We start from the raw sequence: 20535 nt of genomic DNA, 5'->3' as shown, positions 1-20535 counted from the left end.
GGCAGGGAGAAGTTCCCTCAAGCTGCCAGGAGAGAAAAGTCACCCGTGCTCAGGCCCCGCAGCCTGCAAGGGACTCTTGGACCCTCCAGTCCACCCCTCAAGCCCCCCCTGCCCCGCTCCCCCCCCACCCCAGGCTTTCAGCTCAGCCAGCTCTTCCCGTTCCTCCCAAGGCCACGGAAGCCCCTTCCATGAGAAGGCCAGGCTGAGGGGACAAGGGAAATTGGGTGGGGGGAGGGGGGGAGAATGAGAGGGGGAGCCGTAGAAGGGTATTCGTGAGCCAGGGGAATCCTGAGGCCCGCTGAGTGACCTTTGGCCTCTCGTCCTGGCCTGGAGCAGGGCTAATCACAGTACGACTCGGACCCCCCTGAGGCTCTCCTGGGACGGGGAAGAGGGGCGGCCTCCTGAGCCCCCAGGGGAGAGGAGGACGGGAGGGTGTGGGAATGAGAAGAGGCCCCAGAGCAGAAGGATAATTGGGTAAATGCAGCCTCTGCGAAGTGGCCGCCGTGCGAATGGGCGCACCTGGGCAGGTGCCCCTCCGCACTTCCTCCTGCAGCCTCTTCCTACTCACCTGCTTCCTTGTCCTGTGCGGGGGAAGGGTGACTCTTGGCCTTGGAATCCCGCAGAGGGAATCCAGTTCGGCATTCCCGCAGCAGCCGAGAATGCGCTTCCTCTGAGTAAAAAGGACGACCTCGCCTCCCCCGGCTGCACCTCCCACTGGAGAGGAAAATTGGTGTTGCGCCTATTAGAGGAACCGGCTAATTACCCTTGGGTCGTTTTATAGGCATCAGCAGGAGCTGCCTGGCATCTCACTCGGGCCGGTGGATCGCCAAAGGAATGCGCCAGCGTCTCTGGCTGAAGTGCTGAAGAGAAGAGGCAGCCATGGCAGGTGAGTGTGGCTGGTGGCCTCCCTTCGCGTGGCTGGCCAGGAGAGAGAGAGAGACAGGGAGCCGTGGTTTTGCCCAGGGAGTCTTCCTGGCACCTCTGGCTTTGACGGCCGGTGAAGGGGCAGCGCTCCCTTAGCAGATCCGAGCCCCAAGGGAGTTTTTCCAGCCATACCGGAGGCTGAAGCTGCATCAAGTCTGGACAATCAAGGAGACCCCGGGAAGACAATAGGACGGGACGGCATTAGGAGAAGGAAGGGATCTTGGGGGTCCTCTAGTCCAATTCCCTGCTCAAGCCGGAGAACCTATAGTGCCATTTCAGACAAGGGCCTGTCACGAAATCCTTCTAGCCCCCATGGGACATGAAGCCAGGCTGGCTCGTGGCACTGCCTTCTTCCCGAAAAGGGACTCTAGCCGCCCAGGGTGCCCTTGTGCCATGGGTGGTTTGGCACTGCAGGCCCGGGATGGTTCTCTCCTCCAGTGTCTGTCCCCCCCACCAGCCTCTCCAGGGACCCCTTTGGGGCAGAGGAGCATCCCAGCCACTCAGCGGGGCACGTGCCAGGAGAGGCGGGGGAGAGCTGCCCTTCCTCCGGGCTGCTGCAGCAGTCAGTCTCCTGCTCCCTCCGGGGAGAGCTGCCTCAGTGGGAGGTCAATTCCTACCTTCCCTGCTTTTGGCTTTCCTTGCCTGGGGAGCGCTGGGGGGGGGGGGGGGAGGTCAGAGCAGGGGCAGCAGGCAAGGGTCTTGTGGAGACACACAAACACACAGCCGGCTTCTGGACCGCTTTCTGGCGGGGTCTTCTTGCCAGTTGCTGCCTGCCCCCTGCCAGATGCCCATGCCCCCCCACCCCCACCGCAAAGGGCCCTGAAGATGCCTCTGGGGGGGATTTTCCATGCCAATTCCGCCTTTCTCTGGAACGTCCCCAGGCAGGAGGGGTGGGTGGGCCACGTGCCTTCAGCCCCTGCTGCTCTGGGGAGCCGATGCTCTGGTGGGCAAACGTTCACCAGCATCTCAGCCTCCTGCCCCTCACCAGGGTCTCCTTAACGCCACGGGACCCGTCATGTCTGGGGCCAGAAAACCCGAGGGCTGCCCTTGGGAGAGACGCCGTTCAGGGACAAGCCAGAAGCAGGCCAGGCAATTGCTGGAATTGATGATACGTTGCCTTATCTGCTAATTGGTTTCTGTTACAGCTTTTCCTATCTTCTATATCATTTACCGCAATTATATTAAATTTCTATACGCCACTGGACTCCCGGTGGCAACTTTTAACAATTGTTAAAACATATTAACAAGCAAAAAATGCAAAACAAAGCCAGCAGAAGGCAAAGGAACCACGCGGGCAAAGAAATCCAGAGGAGAAGGAAAAGGAAGGAAGGGACCCCCAGATTTTGTGTCTGTCAAAGGTTGTGTATTTAGGACACCATAAGAGGGGGACCTCGGAGGTCTTCTAGTCCAACCCCCTGCTTGAGCAGGACACTATATCTTATTATTATTCTTGTAAGTTTTGTATACATGTCTGAGCAAAATACAGGCGGTCCTCGACTTACGAAAGTCCATTTAGTGATCATTTGAAGTTACAACGGGACTGGGAAAAAAGGGACACGACCATTTTTCACATTTACAACCATTGTAGGTCACATGATCAAAATTCAGAGCGCTTGGGGCCTGACTCGCATTTACGACGCTGGCAGTGTCCCAGGGTCACGTGATCCCTTTTGTGACCTTCTGACAAAGTCAATGGGGGAAGCCGGGTTCACTTAACAACCATGTTAATAACTTCACAACTGCAGTGATTCAATTAACAACTGTGGCAAAGAAGTTCATAAAATGGGGCAAAGCTCACTTAACAACTATCTCGCTTGCCAACAGAACATTTGGCTCAGTTGTGTCATAAGTTGAGGACTACGGTGCAAATAAGAACGATTACACTCGGCTTGTCCGCTCCCCTTCCTCAGGAGGTTTTATCCCCCAGGCCACGGGAGGGAGGGGGGCTCAGAGGGGAGTCTCAGCACACGCACGCACACGCACGGCCCACAGAACCACAAGGCAAGGCCTGGAGGCAGCCAGCAGGCGGCTCTACTGATCTCCTGGTGGTCTCTTCTTCTTCTTGCTGCCCAGAGTTGGTCCCAACGCAAATCAACTGGCTGGTGCCCAGCAATTCTCAGGCGCATAACTCCAGCTGCTTTGCTACCACGGAGCTCTGTGTCCGCCGCGGACAGAAGTTCGACTTCAAGCTGTACTTCAACAGGGCTCCGAACGCAGGGGAGAGCCTGGCCTTCGTGGCAGAAACAGGTAACGGTCCTGGGCCCTCCCCAGCCCCTCCTCGGAGAGCTCGAGGCCACCGGCAGCACAATTGGGAGCGGGCGCAGTTCTGGGCCGGGAAGCTTACCAGCTCTGGGCTGCCCTGGGGACCTCCAGTGGCCTCCCCCCCAGGGGGATTCCCCGGCCCACCTGCAGATCCCTCAGGTTGGCCGGGACCATCAGGTCCCACCCCTTGCTCGCCATGGACGTCTCCCCCCTGGATTCCCCAGTCCCCGTCCGTTGCCCATTGGAACCCAGCGGAGAAAGCTCCCCACCCCAGCGGCCCCATGTGGAAAGGATGGGGAGGCCTCCTTGGCAGGGTGGGGCTCTTCACTGGGCACCAACTGGACCTTGATGGTGTCCGGCTGTTGATCGTGGGAGGTGGCCTGCTTGACCTGCGTTTTTTCCCACCATGTTGTCTCTCTTGCCCCCGGCAGGTCCAGGCCCTTCTGAGGCCCAACACACCAGGTGTGGGTTTGCCCTCTCCAATGCCCTGACCGGAGGGACCTGGTGTGCGGTACAGACGTCGGGCGACGGCAACTGCATCAACTTCTCCATGTGCAGCTCCTGCAGGGCGGCCATCGGTCGCTATAAGCTGAGCCTGCAAGTGACCTGCGGCAACCACGTGGCGACCAAGTTCCTGGGGAAGTTTGTTCTCCTCTTCAACCCGTGGTGCACAGGTGAGGAGGAGGAGGAGGAGGGGCGCGTGCACCTGCCACCTCTGCCTGCGCAGCCCTTCCTAGGCGGCCGCCCAGCCATCCCCGGCCTCCTTCGGCCTTGAGCTGCCCACAGCAGCGGCCCTGCAGTGGCCGCGGGCCAGGGGAGGCCGGAGCCAGGAGAGCTGAAGGGAGGGTCGGAGGCTCTCCTGGCCCCCGCCTGGGCCGAAAAGAATGGGAAGGGCTTGGCACTCAGGGAGGGGAGGCACAGCAGAGGTGGGGGCCTTTCACCCCCTTTCTCCCTTGCAGGGGATCTGGTCTTTATGGCCAACGAGGCAGAGAGGCAGGAATACGTGCTGAATGAAAACGGGATTATCTTTGTGGGCAATGCCAACTACATTGAAGCTCGAGGATGGTACTATGGCCAGGTCAGCGACTGAGGTAGCCCTCAGGGGTACCAAGGGGCCATCAGTGCCTATGGGGCCCCTGCGATGCGGGCCCTCTACTCCTTTACCCCAGGTGAAGGCTGGGGGGCATCGGCTGGACACTCATGGTGGGATTGCAGCAGGTGTGGCCCAGGGGGCGATGCCACAGAGGCCATGGGCTGCCTTCCCCAGTGAAGGCCTTTCCCCAGGACCTCAGGCTCCCCTGTGGCCCTCAGGGGGCTGCTCTGCATCTGGGGCCCTCAGGGCATCCGAGGAAACCTCCCCAGGGACCTCCGGTGAGGCTAGGGCTCCCTCTGGGGCAGGGGGCAGCACGGAGTGGCTCCTGCCGTGGCTCTCTTGGGGCTGTTTCCCTTGTGGGGGGGGGGGCTGAGTGGTGAATTTTTCTGGGTTCCAGTTTCAGGAGAACATCCTCAACATCTGCCTTCACCTGCTCAACCTCAGCCTCTACCACCGCCAGGACCCGGCGGGTGATGCCTCGCGGCGGAGCGACCCCCGGTATGTGGGACGTGTCGTCAGCTCCATGGTACGAGCAAAGGGGGCACCGGGGGCACCGGGGGCTCGGCCTGCCCACCTCCGTCTCTTCCTGACTGCTTCTGCTGCCCCTTAGGTCAACGGCAACGACGGGGACAACGGGGTGCTGGAGGGCAAGTGGAGCGAGGATTTCGCCCACCACGAGAACCCTTCCCGGTGGGACGGCAGCGTGGCCATCCTGAGGAAGTGGGCACAGGGCAACTACAGCCCTGTCCAGTACGGGCAGTGCTGGGTCTTTGCTGGCGTGGCAGGCACCGGTACGTAAGCCCTGGCAAAGGGAGTGGCCACAGGCCAACCTGGCGGGTGGCATCTGCTGGGCGGAGACAGCTCAGCTTCCCTGGCACATTCTGCGTTCCTCTCCTTTGCAGTCTTGAGGTGCTTGGGGATCCCGACGCGTCTGGTCACAAACTTCAATTCTGCCCACGATTCGAACTCAAACCTGAGTATCGATAAATACTATGATCCTGCCGGAAAGAGCCTCAAAATGGGACAAGACTCCGTGTGGTAGGGACTGGCCGCCTGAGAAGGGCAAGAGGGGAGCTTGTGGGCATTGGAAAGTCCCACACAACCGGGCAGGAACTGGAGTCTCCAGCCGGGAAGATGCTTTCATTTGGCTCTGGGCCGGGCGTGGTCAGCCCACTGGTGGCCCCGGGTCTTGGAGGCTCCACACTAGAGATGTGGGCCCGAAGCACATGGGGCGGCCTTGCATCCGAGTGCCAGGAGAGCGGCTTTGGTCTCCCGTCTCCCTATGGTGGGAGGGGGACTTGCCCCGTCTTTCCTAAGGGCCCCCCAGCCCAGGGCCTTCATACGGCAGCTGGAAGCCCAGAGCCCCCGTCTCTTCTTGAACACCTGAAGTGTTGGAGCAGCCACAACTTCTGGAGGGAAGCCGTCCCACGGAAAGATTGTTCTGCTTCTCCCCTTCATTGCTTCCCTCCTGCCCTCGGGTGCCTTGGAGAATAGGTTGGGCCCCCTCCTCTTCAGGGCAGCAGGGGAGGGGGAGGGGAGGGAGGAAATAAAACTAAAATGAATCAGGAAATACCTGGCGACTCTTCCGCACCGTTTCTTTCAGCCGAGTGCTGGGGGACTTGCGGGGGGGGGGGCTCGGTTTGTGGCTGGGAGGGGTTTCCAGTCCTAAAACCATGGGGGGGGGGCAGAGGGGAGGGCAGCACCCGGCCAGCAGGGAGTGGAGTGGGGTCACTGCTATCCCCCTCCCTGAACTCCCTGGACCATCCAAGCGTGGCCTGCTGTGTGCCAACCCCATTGCCCCTCCCACGCCTACTGGTTCTTCAGGGGGGAGGTTGCTCTCTCCCAAGTGGGCCTTGGGACCAGAGACCGGGGGGGGGGAGCTACACTGACCACCCCCTGAAGCCACTTCCCAGCAAGCAGGCCTGCCTCACCCACCTCCAGCTCTCTTCAGAGAGGCCGGGGCACCCCAGAGGCAGCTCCCTCATTGGGAAGCAGAGGGGAGGGCTGTGGGGAGGGGCTCCTGGACGAAATCCTTCCTCCGGGTCAGAGGCCGCCAGGGCTACCAGGTGTCCAGCCTGGCCTCTCTTCTGCCCTTCCACCCTCAGGGATTACCATGTCTGGAATGAAAGCTGGTTTGTCCGGAGGGACCTGGGCAACCCCTACTGTGGCTGGCAAGTGATCGACGCCACCCCGCAAGAGAGGAGCCAAGGTAAGTCTAGGTGGACGGCCCTCCCCGCCACTGGCTGGAGCCCCAGTGCAACTCCCGTCCTCCTAGCGCCCCTCCTCCTCCTCCTCCTCCTCCTCCTCCTCCTCCTGCAGGGATGTACCAGTGCGGGCCAGCCTCGGTCTTGGCGGTCAAGCAAGGAGATGTGAGGCTGAACTACGACACGGCCTTCGTCTTCACCGAGGTGAACGCCGATATCAACCGCTGGGTCGTGCAGAGCAACGGGAAGCGTGTGAAGGCCTACTGCGACACCTCCTCCATCGGCAGAGCCCTCAGCACCAAAGCCGTGGGCAGCAACCAGCGGGTGGACGTCACCAACTGCTACAAATTTCCTGAAGGTGGGCTGCAGAACGGTGGTTGTAGAGTTGGGGTTAGAAGGAGCACGGTGGTCATCTGGCCCACCTCCTGTTTGGGGGGAGGGATCCAGCAGCCTCTCTTGCAAGACTTCCAGTGAAACAGAGGATGGGGGTCCCCCGACAGGCAAACCCCCCGCCCCCACCCCTCACAGGAAGGGGAGGCTCTGTCCAGCTCCCGCAGGGATCCCACCTGCTTCTCAGGGGTCCAGGGGGGGGGGTGTCCTTGCCGCTCTCCTGCTCAGGCCACAAGATGAACCACTAGTTGGGGGTTGCCATTCTGTCAATATAATTTCCTTAGTTCTATGAAATCATTGCAAGGAAACGGTTGTGTTTTATTCGGGGGTGGCAGCCTTTAGGGCGGGAGCCTCGCTGGGCCTGCAAGCGCTCAGTCTACTTCCGTACCTCCGGCAGGTGGGAGAAGAGTCGGCGGGTTTCGCCCTGCTTCAGTTGCCAGCCTCGGGGCCTGAGCCGCCAGCCTTTCCCCGGAGGCAGCTAGAGGGCCTCGCCGTTTGGGGCCTCTTGGCTCCACCCAATGAGCTTCTGGCCCTGAGCGAGCAAAGTGGGGAGGAAAGAGCCGCGGCTCTCAAAGGCTCCCAGCCCATTTGGAGCATTTGGAGGGAGCTACTGAGCGAGTCCCCCGCCCTCCTGCCCCCCCCCCCCCAGGCTCCACCGAGGAAAGAAGCGTCTATCGGAAAGCCTGCATGGAGCTGTCGGGCTCCAGCCACGCAGAAGTGGCGGCCTCGGAGCTGATGGCCCACCCGGAGCTCTTCGGGAAATTCAAGCTGACTCGGCCGCCGGTGCTCGGCAAGGACGTCAACCTGATCCTCTCTCTCTCCAACCTGTCCGCCTCCCCCAAGACGGTCACCGTCAACCTGAGCGTCTCCAGCGTCCTCTACACCCGCAGGGCCGTCAAGGAGATCCTGAAGGAAACTACCACCCTCCACCTGGGTGGCAAGGAAGGTACCCGGCCAGCCGACGGCACAGTGGGGCATGGGGTCTGCTGTCTCTCTCTCTCTCTCTCTCACTCACATACACCTGGGGCTGAAGAGGGCAGCAGGGCAGGCAGCAGGGCAGGCAGCAGCTTCAGGTGGCCCAGTCTGCGGAGGGGTCCTGGGGAGAACTGGGAGCAGTGGGTGGGTGGGTGGCCTTTGAGTGGTCTGATGCAGAGAAGAGGAGGAAGAGGGCGAGAGCTTGTCCCTGGCCAGGCCTGTGACTGGGCTCTCCTGGCTTCCAGAGAAGCACCTTCCCCTGCGGATCAGCTACGGCCACTACGGCAACTCCCTGACTGATGACAAGAAGCTCCTGGTGACCGCGCTGTGCGATGTGTCCGAAGGCGTGAAGCTGCTGGTGGAAAAGGCTATCACTCTGGAGAGCCCAAACCTCTCCATTGCGGTAAGCACACACACACACACAACCTCTCCACTGTGGTAAGCACGTCTTGGACACACACAACCCATGTTGGGAGGCCGTCTGCAGCCAGAGCTTCACGCCCTGAGCCCGGCTGTGCCCGTCGGTCCATCTCCTGCGCCCCCCTCCCACCCCGGTCTCTGCTTCCAAAGACCCTTCGGGGCCACGTTTCCACCGCCTGGCGTTTCCCAAGGGAGATGCTAGAACTGCTGCTCCGGCTCTCTTCCCGGCAGCCCAAGGAATTCCTTGAGCGCAGCAGACTCGGGCCCTTTGAGCTGCACTGCTCCCCAGCTTGATCTGGCCTGAGCCCTGTCCATGCAGAAGAACAGGCCTCTCTTCCTCCCGAGGAGACCAAGGAAAGAGGCTGAGGCTGCCCGGCTCACCTCATGGCCCCGGGTGAGGCAGCCGACTGGCCAGGGGTTCGGCTGCTTGGCAATTCCTCTGGCTTCCCATAGCCAAACTGCTTCCACTTCCGTCCTTAGCTGGCCCCTTCTCTGACAGGGTCTCATATTTTGGGTCATTTAGAGGCATTTCGGCACATTTCAAAGATGAGAAAAGGGATCGTTTGGCTGCCCTCAGTTTCTGACTCCCCTCTTCAAACCCATTTCCTCCCACTGTGGATCGAGGGGGGGAGGGCTTCCTTTTTTGGGCCCACGCTGTGGTCATGATCAAAGGGCTCCAGACGCAGGAAACGTCACCTCCAACGAATGAAGATTTCCTCCCCCCGCCCCTCAACCCCTCCGCCCTGCCTGGCATCAGAGAGGGCAAGGGGGGGGGGGGCGGGTGCCCCCAAGATCCCTGCTCTGTGGCCCTGAGAAGAGGCACCGGGCTGACCCGCTGCTTTCCCCCGAAAGGTTCCTCCAAAGGTGTTTGCCAACACCCCAGCCACGCTGGAAATCTCCTACGCCAACCCGCTCCCTGAGCCTGTCAAGGACTGCGTGCTGCTGGTGACCCTGATGGGCCAGGCAATCAAGATCAAGTATGTGGGCCTGGGCAGGGGCGGGAGGGGGCAGCGGAGCCTTGCCTGGCAGTTGCCCGAACAGGGCAAAGGGGGGAACACGGCTGGTGACTGGGGGGCTGAGCCCAGCGCCACTCTCTCTCAGCCGACGGGGCCCTGAGCTCTTCGCCTGCAGCAGGTGGCGAGAAGCTCTCACTATCCCAGGGCGACCCCTCCCTCTATCCCTCACTGCCCTCCCCCCTCCCCCCCTCTCTTGCTCCAGCGTGGCAGATCTGGCAGCCGGGGAGCGGTCGAAGATCTACTTTGAGTTCACTCCTCGCCGCACAGGAGCCATGCAGCTGCACGTGGACTTCTCCTGCAGCAAATTCCACCACGTCAAGAGCTTTGTGCTTATGGACGTGGCCCCCGCCGCCGGCACTGCTTAACCGGGGGTCGGGGGGAGAGGGGAGGGGGGAGAAGCGTCTCAGGCTGCCATTAAAGCTTTGTCCAAGCAGAAGAGCTGCTGCTGTGCGTTTATTCCGGAGCCGAGAGAAGGCAGGCAGTCAAGAGCAGGGTGGGGTGGGGGCGCTGGTGCCCTCCCTTCCAGGGCTGAGACCTCAGGCTGGGTTCTGTCCCGTCTGCTCTGCCCCCTCTGTGAGCGACGTTTTTCCTTCCACTTCGGCCAGCTTCCTCGGGTGCTGCTGGAAGATGCTCGGCAGGGAAGCGTGGCTTTATCTCCGGGGCCCTTTCCTTTGGCGTCTCGGCAAATGCTTGCTGTGCAGCCACGAGTGCTGCTCCTAGGTCCACGCCTGCCCCCTCCCTCTCCGGGCCCCCTTCTGCGCCTGGGGTGGAGGGGGAAGGTGGGCTCACACGGAGGAGGGCTCATTGGCAGGGGAGCCTTTAACCTGAGTCCCTGCCTGCCAGGGCCCACCTGCCGCTGCACACGAGGCCCTCAAATCCACCCGCCTTCTGAAGTTCCTCGCTGACCCAAAGCAGGATGGAAAGCGCCCATCACCGCCAGTGTGCTCCTGGTGGGCTTGGGGACGGGGTGCTGCTGAGCCTTAGAGCGGTGACCCCCCCCCCCCCTCGAGGCAACCCCAAGGCTGGTGCAGAGGCTGCTGCTTCTTCTGGACTTTCCTGGCCTCTGGCCAGGAAGATTTGTCCCCAGGCCCTGCAGGGGTCAGGTGAGGTTCAAGAGCTGGGAGCCCGTGGAAGGGCAGACAATACAGGGTCGGCCGAAGTCTTGGCTCAGGGGCCCCACCCCTGGCCTCCAGAGAGCCCCTTCCCTCAACTGCCACAGCCCCCCTTCTGGGCTCCTTGTCCAGCTGAGTTTTTCAACAAATCCTTCATGAAGAACACGAACGGGCCTCCCGCAAAGGCCGAAGGGTCCTTGGTGCCCTCGGACTCTGGTGGTTTTCTTGCAGAAGTTTCATGACCCAAACTAGGTAACATCATCAGCTCAGAGAGCACCTGGGAGCCCCCCCCCCCCGAGCTACAGATATTCCCCTTTATTGGTCCCACAACCGTTACTGAGAAGTAGAAACGGTGGGCAGCCCCACTGCTGAGCTTGCTTGGAAATCTTCCCATCACCCAGGAAAAACAAGAACAGGGTGTTAAGTTTAAGGAGAGCATCCTAGTGGGAAGAAGCTTCCAGTGAGCCGCCCTGGATGCCCTCTTGGCCTGGCTCTCCTCTTCTGCCAAATCCTCTTTGGTCCAAATCCCCATAGGTTCAAGCCAGTTGGGTCAGCAATTCATTATGTAGACGATGTGTACCAGGGTGACAGAGACCAAATTGCACACCGGTATCCGGTCATTTGGAACCTCTTCTGCTTTTTTGGTCCTTTTCTGTGTAACGGAGGAATGGATAAGGACTCTGGGCAGAGTCCTCAGGCTCCCGAGGGGCCTTCACGGTCCATGCAATACTGAACCACCGCAGCTGTTCTTCATAGCCTCGTTTCTCCCAGGAAGAATCAGCAGACAGGTGAGAAGAAAGTCCCCCGGCACATCTGGCCAGCAGCCTGATCTCTCGGGGCCCAACCAACCGCCCAGGGAAGCCCCCTGGTCTCCTAGGAGATGGTACCAGTGGACCCGGCCAGCTTTAGAAGTCAGCCTATCCCACCCCTGGTCCTTGATCCTGGCTTCGCAGGTGGATCGGTGGGATCAGTGCACAGTTGCTTGGACCCCCCTAGCAGTGAATTAGCAACTGGCAGGGCTACAGGCTGCCTGCCACTCGAAGACCCCCTGACCCCCACCCCATTTTCCATTCCAGAGTCTGTCCTTCTCTTCCTCTGAGAGTTCACGCCCTGCTTTATTTTTCCTCTTTCCCCTTCCTATTGCGGCATCTGATAAATCTTCACCCTCCCTTCTCAGCCACAGGGCGGCCTCTCACGGCTCCAACCCTTTTCTTCCCGTCTGCCACGATCTGCCACAAATATGCCCTATTGTTCCCAGACAAGAATGCAGACCTTCAAGGATGGTTTCCTGTTCACCCCCAGGACAAGACCTCCGTGGGTCTCCAGTCCAAGCCGCTGTTCAGGGCAGGGATCCTCAGATCACCCCAGCTGCCCAACCGTGGCTAGAAACCTCCCACCCACCATGACAGACCAGCCGTCATTGCGGGGGGCAGCCTGCCCCACTGCTTCGCAGCCCCCCCTGACCGGAAAGTCCTTATATCAAGTCTGAATCCCTCTCTATAAAGTCTCGGCGGGCGGCTGGTTATTTCCTGCCACCTTCCTGCAGGGGGCCTGTGGAGGGGCTGCAACGGGAGGGGCTGGCTTCCTCTCTTCCTCCCGCTCCTCATAGGAAAGCGGGGAGGGGAAGTGGGCCTCCCGACTGCCTCAAAGGCATCAACTGGCTCGGCTCCCAGGCAAAGAGAGGCATCTTGCAGGACCGGGTGCGCAAGGCAGCCAGGAGCATCTGGAGGAGGAACTATGGGGTTTGAGTGGGCTTCAAAAACTTTTAGCAGGGGCTTCTTTGCCCTGTTGCTGGGTGGGCGTGGCTTCCACCACACGGGGGGGGGGCATTTTGCCCTCCCCGGAGCCTCCGTGCGCACCCTGCACTTACCTGCACCCAAATCAGGCTGCGTGGGGACTCCTGGGAGGGGCAGGGCGGGGTGGGCGGGGCCAGCCAGGTGTGGGATTTGGGGGTTCTCCGAACTGCACAGAATCTTAGCGAGAGGTTCTCCCAAACCCCTGTGAATCCTCAGCAGCCCCCACCCCCAGGCCCATTCCCGGCTGAGCCCACCCAGCACCTCCTGGAGCCGGTTGCTCTCTGCAGCCCCGGGCAGCCACCGAGGGCAGCTGCTGCACGACCCCAACCAAAGAGGGCTTGGCCAGCAGCGTCATGCCAGCCGCCCCCCCCCCTGCCCGTGTGTGTGCCACAAGAAGGACGCCTCTCGCTTAAGCAGCAGCTTTCATTCACCTGCGAACGGCAGCCCCAAGTCCCAGAAGTGGGTCAGTCTCTGCCCTCCGACTGAGGAGCCAGGCTCCTTTCTCTGCCAGCCTCCCTGCGAAGTCTTGCATGGCACAGGCTGGGCAGTTGTGCTTGCACTGGCAGGCAGGCGGCCAGACCGGATGCCCAACCTCTCTGCTGTGCCCCTTAATTAGCAACCTGCCAAATTGCTGCCTGGCTGCCAGTCTCACTGCGGGGCCAAACGAGGCCTCTCCCCCCCCCCCCCACCCCGGTCTTCCCGGGCTTTGCGCCTTCTCCACAGGCACCTTGTGCGCCTGTAGCTGAAGAGCCCCTTTCTCTCCATTCCCAAATGTCTCAAGCTCACCAAGACCCTCTTTTCTGTCTGCTGGATGGCAGCTCTCGCGGTGTGGCTGGGGAAAGACCCTCCCGGACCAAGCAGGGCCCCCGAGGCAGCCCCAGGGGAGCCCCCCCGAGGCATCCAAGAGGCAGAAGGACAAGCACAGAGGTTAGGCGAGTTCCAACACTGTCTCCTCCAGGCCTAACAAGTTCGTCACGTTTTGGGACCTCATTAAGGACCTTTTTCCATTCAGGAGCTCTGAATCAGCCGGAAGAGAAGTCGCCTCCCTTGCTGCTCTCTAACTCTGAAGCTTTAAGCAGCTGCATCTGTTTAACTGGCAGGAAGCCGCCAGAGGCCGACAGCTGCCCTGCGCACAGCTGGGCTCGTTCTTGGGCTGCCTGGAACATGGACTGTGCACACCACCAAAGCAGCCCAGACATTTATTTTGTTCATTTATGTGTTGGATTTCTATCTCCCCTTTGTAACTTTAAGGAAAGCAGGCAACCACAGGTGGCTGGACACCATCAAAGCTGACCCCAGCCAGAGCACAGAACAACTCACAGAAGCAGAGCGATACCAGAAGGCGTGGAGAGACCGCCTGGCCCATGGAGGAGCCAAGAGTCAGACACATCGAACCCTCCTCCTCCTCCTCCGTAACTCAAGGCGGCAACACACCGTATATCCTCCCACTTCCAGTTCGGAACAAGGGAAGGTAGCTTTGGCTGCACTGCCACGGCTGAGGACCAGTGGGCCCAGGGTCCTCCCCTCACGGCAAGCAGGGGCCGAGGCCCGAAAGGAAGAGCTGCGACCTCTGGGCTCCTCAGTCTGGAGCAAAGCGGGTGGGCGGCTACAGCAGGGGTGTGTTCCGCCCGGATCGGGCAAACCGGCAGGAGTGGCAGCAGGGGGCTCCACCCACCCACCCAGACGCTTCTGCACGTGCACAGAAGCATCACGCAAGCACGAGCGAACCGGTAGCAAAATAATTAGACACACACCGTGGGCTACCGTGACCCCTACCCCTCCATAGTTGCTCTCTCTCTCAGCCCAACCCACCTCACAGGGTTGTTGTTGTGGGGAAAACAGGGGGAGGGAGGAAGATTGCATGTTTGCCACCTTGAGTTGTTTATGAAAAAATAAAGGCAGGATAAGAATGAACAGTTTAACCCCGTCTTCACCCTCCCAGGGGAATCCTATGTCTTGCTCTGCCCATCCCTCGAAGTAGCCCAGCCTCAGGAAGGAAGCCACAGCCGGGGGTTGGGGCCAGCAGGCAGGCTGAGGGCCAAGCTCTCTGCACCTTTAGGGGGCCAATCTGCCCGTAGCGATGCGCCAAGAGCAGTGCCACCCCCACCCCCAGGGCCAGAGGCTCCCCCCCCTTCTTGCCAGCCAGCCATGGATCTTTGGTGGGATGAGGCCGATGGAGTTTCCACCCCACCGCCCCTCCCCCCTTTCCTCTAGGTTCTCTTAGCAGCTGCATGGGGGGGGAGGGGGCTTTCTAAGCAAAGCTAAAGAAAGTAAAGAAGCTGCTACCAAGGGATCCCTTTGAGCTGCCTGGCAAGAGGGGAGAAGCACTTTGCATGATCCAGCCAAGGGCTCCAGGGTCTCCTGTGCCCGGTGAACCTTTGTGCCATCCATACAGTGTCAGGGAACCTGCTCTCAACCCTTCCTGGGCACCCAATTTCCTCTGGCTCCGGGATGCAGCCCTCCGTTCCAGCCTGAGGCCCCGGGCTACTCTCTGGTTCCCTTGGGGCCCTGGCTGGCTGTGGGTCTGGGGGCTGGGGAGGGGCTCTCTTCTCAGACTAAGCCACTCAGCTGGCCAGATCCCTTGGTCGGGACTGACATGGGTCTGACTGAGTCCCATTGTCTGGGAGGGGGTTAAGCTTGAGGGAGGGGACAATCTGGCAGTGAGACTGGTCATCTGTGGTGTGGACCCCTGGCTCCCTGCTTGGTCAAGGCCCCCCGTGAGTGTCCAAACAGCGGTCAAGGCCCTTGCAGGAGAGGGCACTCCCACCTGTCTTGCAGGAGGCACCTCCTCCTTCTCTAGAGGCTGCCTTGGGACCCAACAGTGCTGGGCAACCTTTGTCTGGTCCCCAATCTCCCCCTTCAGCCACCGAGGTCCCTGGAGAAGCGGATTCTCTTTTCAGGCGGAGTTCAGGCCGGGGCAGAGCACCCAAGCAGCTTCAGTTCAATCTGCCCCCCCCCCCATGACATGTCATCGTTGACTCTGGATGCAGTGGGTGGTCTCTTGGACGTGGGTGGAGTGGGGGTCTCCTGCTGCATTAGTTGGGGTCCTGCTAGACTCACAGAGCCCTCAAAGAGCAGGTGGCAGTCATGGCCTGGAGGGTCTTTGCACGGGTTCCTCCTGTGGGCCAACTTCATCCTTTCCCAGACCAGGAAGACTTGCTCAGGGCCACTCGTGTCTTGGTTACTACAACACTCTCTCCATGGGATTTCCCCTGAAGGCCACCCAGAAATTACCATTGAAGCAGTAGGTGGCAGGAAACGCAATGCCTGGAGCCCTTAGAATCACCGATGTTATATGCATATTATACCTGTGTAGCATGACCTACAATGGCTCCACCTTTCTTTCTCAGTGCTATTCTAGTGGCTGGTTCTATTCATTCATTCATTCATTCATTCATTCATTCATTCATTCATTCATTGAAAACATTTATACAGCTTCCTGTTTTATAACAAAGCCTGGCTTTTCCGTAGATGGCACGAGGGGGGGGGGCTAGTGATTTGCAGGACTGTTTCTTCCTAAGGACATCCACCTGTATCTGGACCCTACCAGATCAGATTTAGGGTGGGGTGGGGAAGCAAACGTCTGGTCCCTGCCCTTAAATGTTGCCCTCCGATGGGACCCAGGAACCCCACCTTTTACCTGACAGCCCCTGCCCTATGGAGCACCCCTCCACCCTGGATTTCGGCAGACCCCCACTCTTTTAGTCTTCCAGAAAGCACCTGAGCCTTGCCCCCCCCCAAATGTGAGGAAAGGGCGAGATAACCTTAATTATGTGGGCGAGGGGGGGGGGTTTGTAAATACTTTTGGTTCCAGTATTTTTTATTGTATATAAACGTGTTTATCTTTCGTTGTGAGCCGCCCGGAGCGATGATAGGAAAAGTCTTAAATAAACTCCCAGCCGAAGGGAAGGGAAGGGAAGGGGGGGCGGTGGTTCTGTTAGGCGCGCAGCCTCCTTGCCGCCTGTAGAAACCCGAGTTCCCCGAGTGAGTGAAGCTTCCTGGGCAGCCCCGGTTCCTTTCGGCGCCCACGCTGCGTCTCCCGGTGAATCAGCGGCGCTTCCTGGGAATTTCCCCGTCCCGCTGGTGGGCGCGCGCCCGTGTCTGTGTGCGCGTGTCTGTGTGCGCGTGTCTGTGTGCGCGGGGGGGGGGGCGCCTCCCCAAAGAGAAGGTTGGGGAGCGCTGGCAGAAGCCTCGTGGGGGGCCGAGAAGCCCACCAGCCGCTTCCTCGGGATGCGGGAAAAGAGCCGGAGGAGCCGGGCTGAGGAAAGGAAGGGCGGGAGGCGGAGGCGGGGCTCGCAGGGGGACAAGCTCAGCCCCGGGGACAAGAGGGGGCCGGGGAACCTCAAACCGCAAAGGCCCCCGGAGGCTGCTGCGGGGACCGAGAGGGAGCGACCACCAAGCTCCCCCGATTTCCGAAAGTCCCAGGAAGCCTCTCGGGGCAGCTGAGGCGGCCCTGATTATGCGCCGATGGGCTCCTTGCGGAGGCCGCTGAGCCGGCGCTCCGTTTCCTGCCTCTCCAGCAGTTTCTTAATTACCACCCTCCGCAGGACCGGCCCTCCGGCCGCCTCAGCCCCGGGGCTGGCGCTGCAGGCCGCTCGGGCTGCTCCCCTGAGAGGTCCCGTGACTAAGCCCCCTCCTCCACCCAGGGCCACGGCTTGGGCCGTTCCCGGGGTTTCCACGCCGGACGGAGACCCACTCCAGCCCCTCTCAGCTCCTGCCCACCTGGCCGCCCGCTGCACTCCCCCCTCCCACTCCCGACCCAGGATCACGACGCGCAACCGCCTCCCGGGGGCTTCCAGGTCCATGGGAAAGGGGCGCCGGGATCTCGGCTGGTGGACGGTACTTGATCCCCTGAGGGCTCCAAGAAGGGCTCCGGGAGCTCCGTCTCAGGCCCCGCTCAGCCTGGTCCCTTCTGCTTGGCCCACGCCCGGCCAGAACCTGCTGTGCCTTCCTCCTCCTCCTCCTCCTCCTCCTCCAGAGGGACCAGACCAGGGTTCTGTGGCGTTCCGCGTGACTGTAAAATAAAATTGCCCTGAAGTATGACTACCCAGATCACCCTCCCCTTCCTGCTCTGCAAATTTAGCAGCGCCTGGGTACCAGGTTGATCCCTCCTTGCCCTTGCCCCCTCCCAGGCTGGAGCCCCCTACCCTTGTCCGCCCCCTGCAGCTAGAAGGGCAAAGCCGGAGCCACGAGGAGGAGGAGGAAAGCAGGGCCGCTCTTGGTCACCTGGCGTTGTTTGGGACGGGTGCTGGCATTTTGCTTTTGGCCCAGGCCAGCTTTCTCCCAACCACACTCCCCCCTCCCCCCCCCGGTGTAATTCCGTGACCATGGGGCACTGCCCACAGCGGCCCCCATTTCCCTTCTCAAGAGGGCAAACGCAGAAGGGCAGGGAAGCCGCCCGTCAGCACCCTGGACGGCTGCACCACTTTGTCCAGGCAGAGCAACCTTTTGGGTTCCCCTGGCGGAGCCTTGTTTGCGCACCGCCTGCTGAGGCCGCCCATCTCACTCAGGAGCGACCCTGGGCGTCGGTGTGCAATTAAAAGGGAGTCGGCTCCCTCGGCTTTCCTTTTCGCCTCCTGGCCTATTTTGGGACTCCCGGCCTGAGCGTCTCTGGCGCTCCTGGCCTTGGCTCCCTTCCCTCCGCTGGGGAACGTGGCTTTAGGCAGCTCTGGGGGTCCAGACCAGGGGAGGGGCCAACCCCGGTTTCTGCTGGCCTGCTCAGAGCCCACCTGGACTTGTGTGTCCAGCCCTCGTCACCACGAAGCAGAAGGGAGGCTGAGGAGCCGGACGTTGCCAGGCGCAGTGGGGCAACCAAAGGGCTTAAGCCCCACGAACACAGGCAGAGATTATGGGAGGGGGAGACATGGCAGCTCTGCCCCCCCCCTCCCAGGGTCTGTGGTCATTCTCTATGGTGGCTGAGGGCATTAGGAGCCCCCACCTCTCAATAAGGAGAAGCGCCTGTCCTGGAGAGCGGTGAGGCGGAAGCTCAGGAGTCCAGGTGGGGGCAGGGGTCTCTGGGGGCCCCCAAGAAAGACTGGCCAGTCATTGGTCTGAGGTGGATTAAAGACGCCTGACTTCAGTCCCAGGGGACACTCATGCTCGGTAGGTGTGTCTGTGTGGAGGGGGGGGGGGGCACTAGAAGACCTCTAGGATTCAGTGTGACTTCACACTGGCTTCTTGGCTTCTTTCTCCAGGGAATCCTGAAAAACAGGAGGAAGGGGACAGGACCCCCACTTTCTGCACCTTCCTAGGAGCCTCCCCTCTCCTCCCTGCCAGCCAAGAGCCCTTTCACAGCAAGCCCAGCCTGCCCAGGAGGATCTTGTGGCACCGGCTGCTCCCACAGCAAAGGCCGCTGAGGGATGCTGCCGGCAGGGGCATTTTCACCCAGGCCAAGGAGAGCAACGGGGCCCCTTAGACTGGCCCCTCCGGCCCCTCTTCATACCAGACGCCGCTTGCAGGGCTGGACTCCTCTGAGGCCTCGCCCAGCCCCCCCCCCCCCCCCAAGAATGCTGGAGAGGAGAAGGGAAGGCCCGGCCAGCCAGGGGGAGCAGAGCGGAGGGTGACTCACCAGCCAGCCCAGGGATCCAGGGCTGCTGCTGCTGCCATCCGCCTTGGCCCATGTCTGGGCTGGCAGGGGAAGAGCCTGAGGGAGGAGGAGCTGGGCTGCCTCCCTGCAGAAGTCCCAGGAGATGCCAGCAGCCCCTGCTTTGCTGCCCCCATGCCTGCTCTCCGTCTCCCCCTCTGCCCTGTGCTGGAGGAGCTATACGCAGGACTGCACCCAGCAGCACGGATCCCCATGCAGGGGTGTGCCCAGCCCCTTCCCCCAATTTCTTCAGCCAGGAAGGGGTCCAGCAATCCCTGCTTTGTCCTCGCCTGCAGGGCACTGGTCCCAGCCTGCCCTGGCAGTGCCAGTGATGGTCCCCCAGTGACAGACAGTGGCCTGTTCCTCACCCCCACCAACCCCAGCACACCTGTCCCGTCCCTTCCCCTTTTGAGGGAGCACGTGTGGGCCTCCAGCCCAGACCTCATCAGGAGAGAAGACCTGGAAGGGGGATTCCCCTGCCACCAGAGACCTCCCCTCCTGCAGCCTAGCCAAGATCATTCCCCAATCACCTGAGGGGGGGCTCCCCTGCCCACAACCCTGCAAATTTCTTCCTTTGGCACCAGAAGAACAGCCCCACCCACCCTGGCCAGGAATGGGGAGCAAAGGCCACCCTGCCCGACACTAATGACTGCCCCTTCCTGTGCTGAGGGGGAAGGGTCTTCTCTCCCCCTCCCCTCCTCTGGCTGGGAAAGGCTCCTGCTCAGAGCATCCTGCCCGGCTGCCCAGGGAGGATGAAGGTTTTCTGGAGGGGGGGAGTGATGAGATGTAAGACTTTGCTTGCTTGCTATCCGCTGCCATAGTAATAGGGAGGGGGGGCTCATGGTATTTGGGGGGGGGATTACTATGTGCTGGAGGAGTTATGAGAAGGGAGTTTTGTTCTCACCATCTTCTGCGCATTGCTGATGGCTCATGGTTGGGGTTGGTCAAGGTCAACCGTCTCTGCCTACCAGCCGAATGAGGCCTCCTGAAGATGCGCCCCACATGACACCCTTGGGAGTTGCAGATTGGACGTTGGGTTGGGGTAACTGGGGGAGGGTCCTGAGTAAACGTTTGATATGTTGGCGCTTCTTTGCCTCAGATTTTGCTTCACTTTAGCTGTTTTCATGTAAAAGTACCTTTATCTCTACTCAAATGGAGTTGGGGGCTTCCTTTCTTGCATACTGAACGGGGCTGAAATGAGGGCAGGCAGATGGAGCAGAGTCGAGAGCCAGAGGAGGCAGGATGGAGGGGCCCTTGGAAAGCACCCCCAGGCTAGTCTGAGGGGCTGGTGGTGGGGAAATGAGGCTCCTTTTTTAAAAAAAAGGCTGATATTTTATCCCTTGCATTTGTTTTGATCTGTTCCTTCCTCAAGATGGCAGGGCCAGAAGGACCGGCTCCTGCAGGGGCCACTCGGGGCCTGACCTTCCTTGAGCAGCAGAGGAAGTGGGTTAAAGATGCCCCCAGGGGAGCAGTGGGGGTGGAGGGGAGGGACGGGGCCTGGCAGATGGTTGTGGGTCCAGTACCTCAGGCTGTCTGGGGGGGGGGGGGGGACCAAGCAAGCCAAGGTGTCCCCAGCACCAAAAGGGCCCCAAGCATCTCCAGGCTCCTGAGGCCCAGGGACTGCGTGCCCGCTCCAGGGACCGTGGCCCAAAGGCCACAGGGAGCCACGGACGTGCAGAGAGGCTCCTGGCCAGGCTGCTTCGCCCGCAGGGAGGGAGGATGGGCACACACCGCTCAATTGTGCCCCCACCTTCCCTGGG

The 20535-nt window shown here is 60.9% G+C and overlaps 1 protein-coding gene across 1 annotated transcript; it reads left to right on the top strand.

Annotated features, from left to right (window-relative positions):
* Positions 1-879: 879 nt before the first annotated feature.
* On the top strand, positions 880-9649 carry LOC116509506 (protein-glutamine gamma-glutamyltransferase E-like). Its single transcript, XM_032218656.1, has 13 exons — positions 880-886; positions 2998-3171; positions 3618-3860; positions 4146-4264; positions 4677-4805; positions 4890-5070; positions 5182-5317; positions 6385-6488; positions 6599-6841; positions 7523-7819; positions 8094-8251; positions 9121-9245; positions 9487-9649. The coding sequence occupies exons 1-13, from the start codon at positions 880-882 to the stop codon at positions 9647-9649; spliced, it is 2079 nt and encodes a 692-aa protein (XP_032074547.1).
* The last annotated feature ends 10886 nt before the right edge of the window (positions 9650-20535 follow it).

Source organism: Thamnophis elegans, chromosome 5, assembly GCF_009769535.1.
Source record: "Thamnophis elegans isolate rThaEle1 chromosome 5, rThaEle1.pri, whole genome shotgun sequence".
Classification (NCBI taxonomy): domain Eukaryota; kingdom Metazoa; phylum Chordata; class Lepidosauria; order Squamata; family Colubridae; genus Thamnophis; species Thamnophis elegans.
Note: the sequence above shows the minus strand (reverse complement) of the source record. Positions and strands in the feature narration are given on the sequence as shown.

What these genes read in the sequence shown, in the direction of transcription:
- LOC116509506 (XM_032218656.1), top strand. An exon ending in GAGGATGGTACTATGGCCAG is followed by an intron (nt 4,265 to 4,676) that starts GTCAGCGACTGA and finishes TCTGGGTTCCAG; the next exon opens with TTTCAGGAGAACATCCTCAA. An exon ending in TGCTGGCGTGGCAGGCACCG is followed by an intron (nt 5,071 to 5,181) that starts GTACGTAAGCCC and finishes TCTCCTTTGCAG; the next exon opens with TCTTGAGGTGCTTGGGGATC.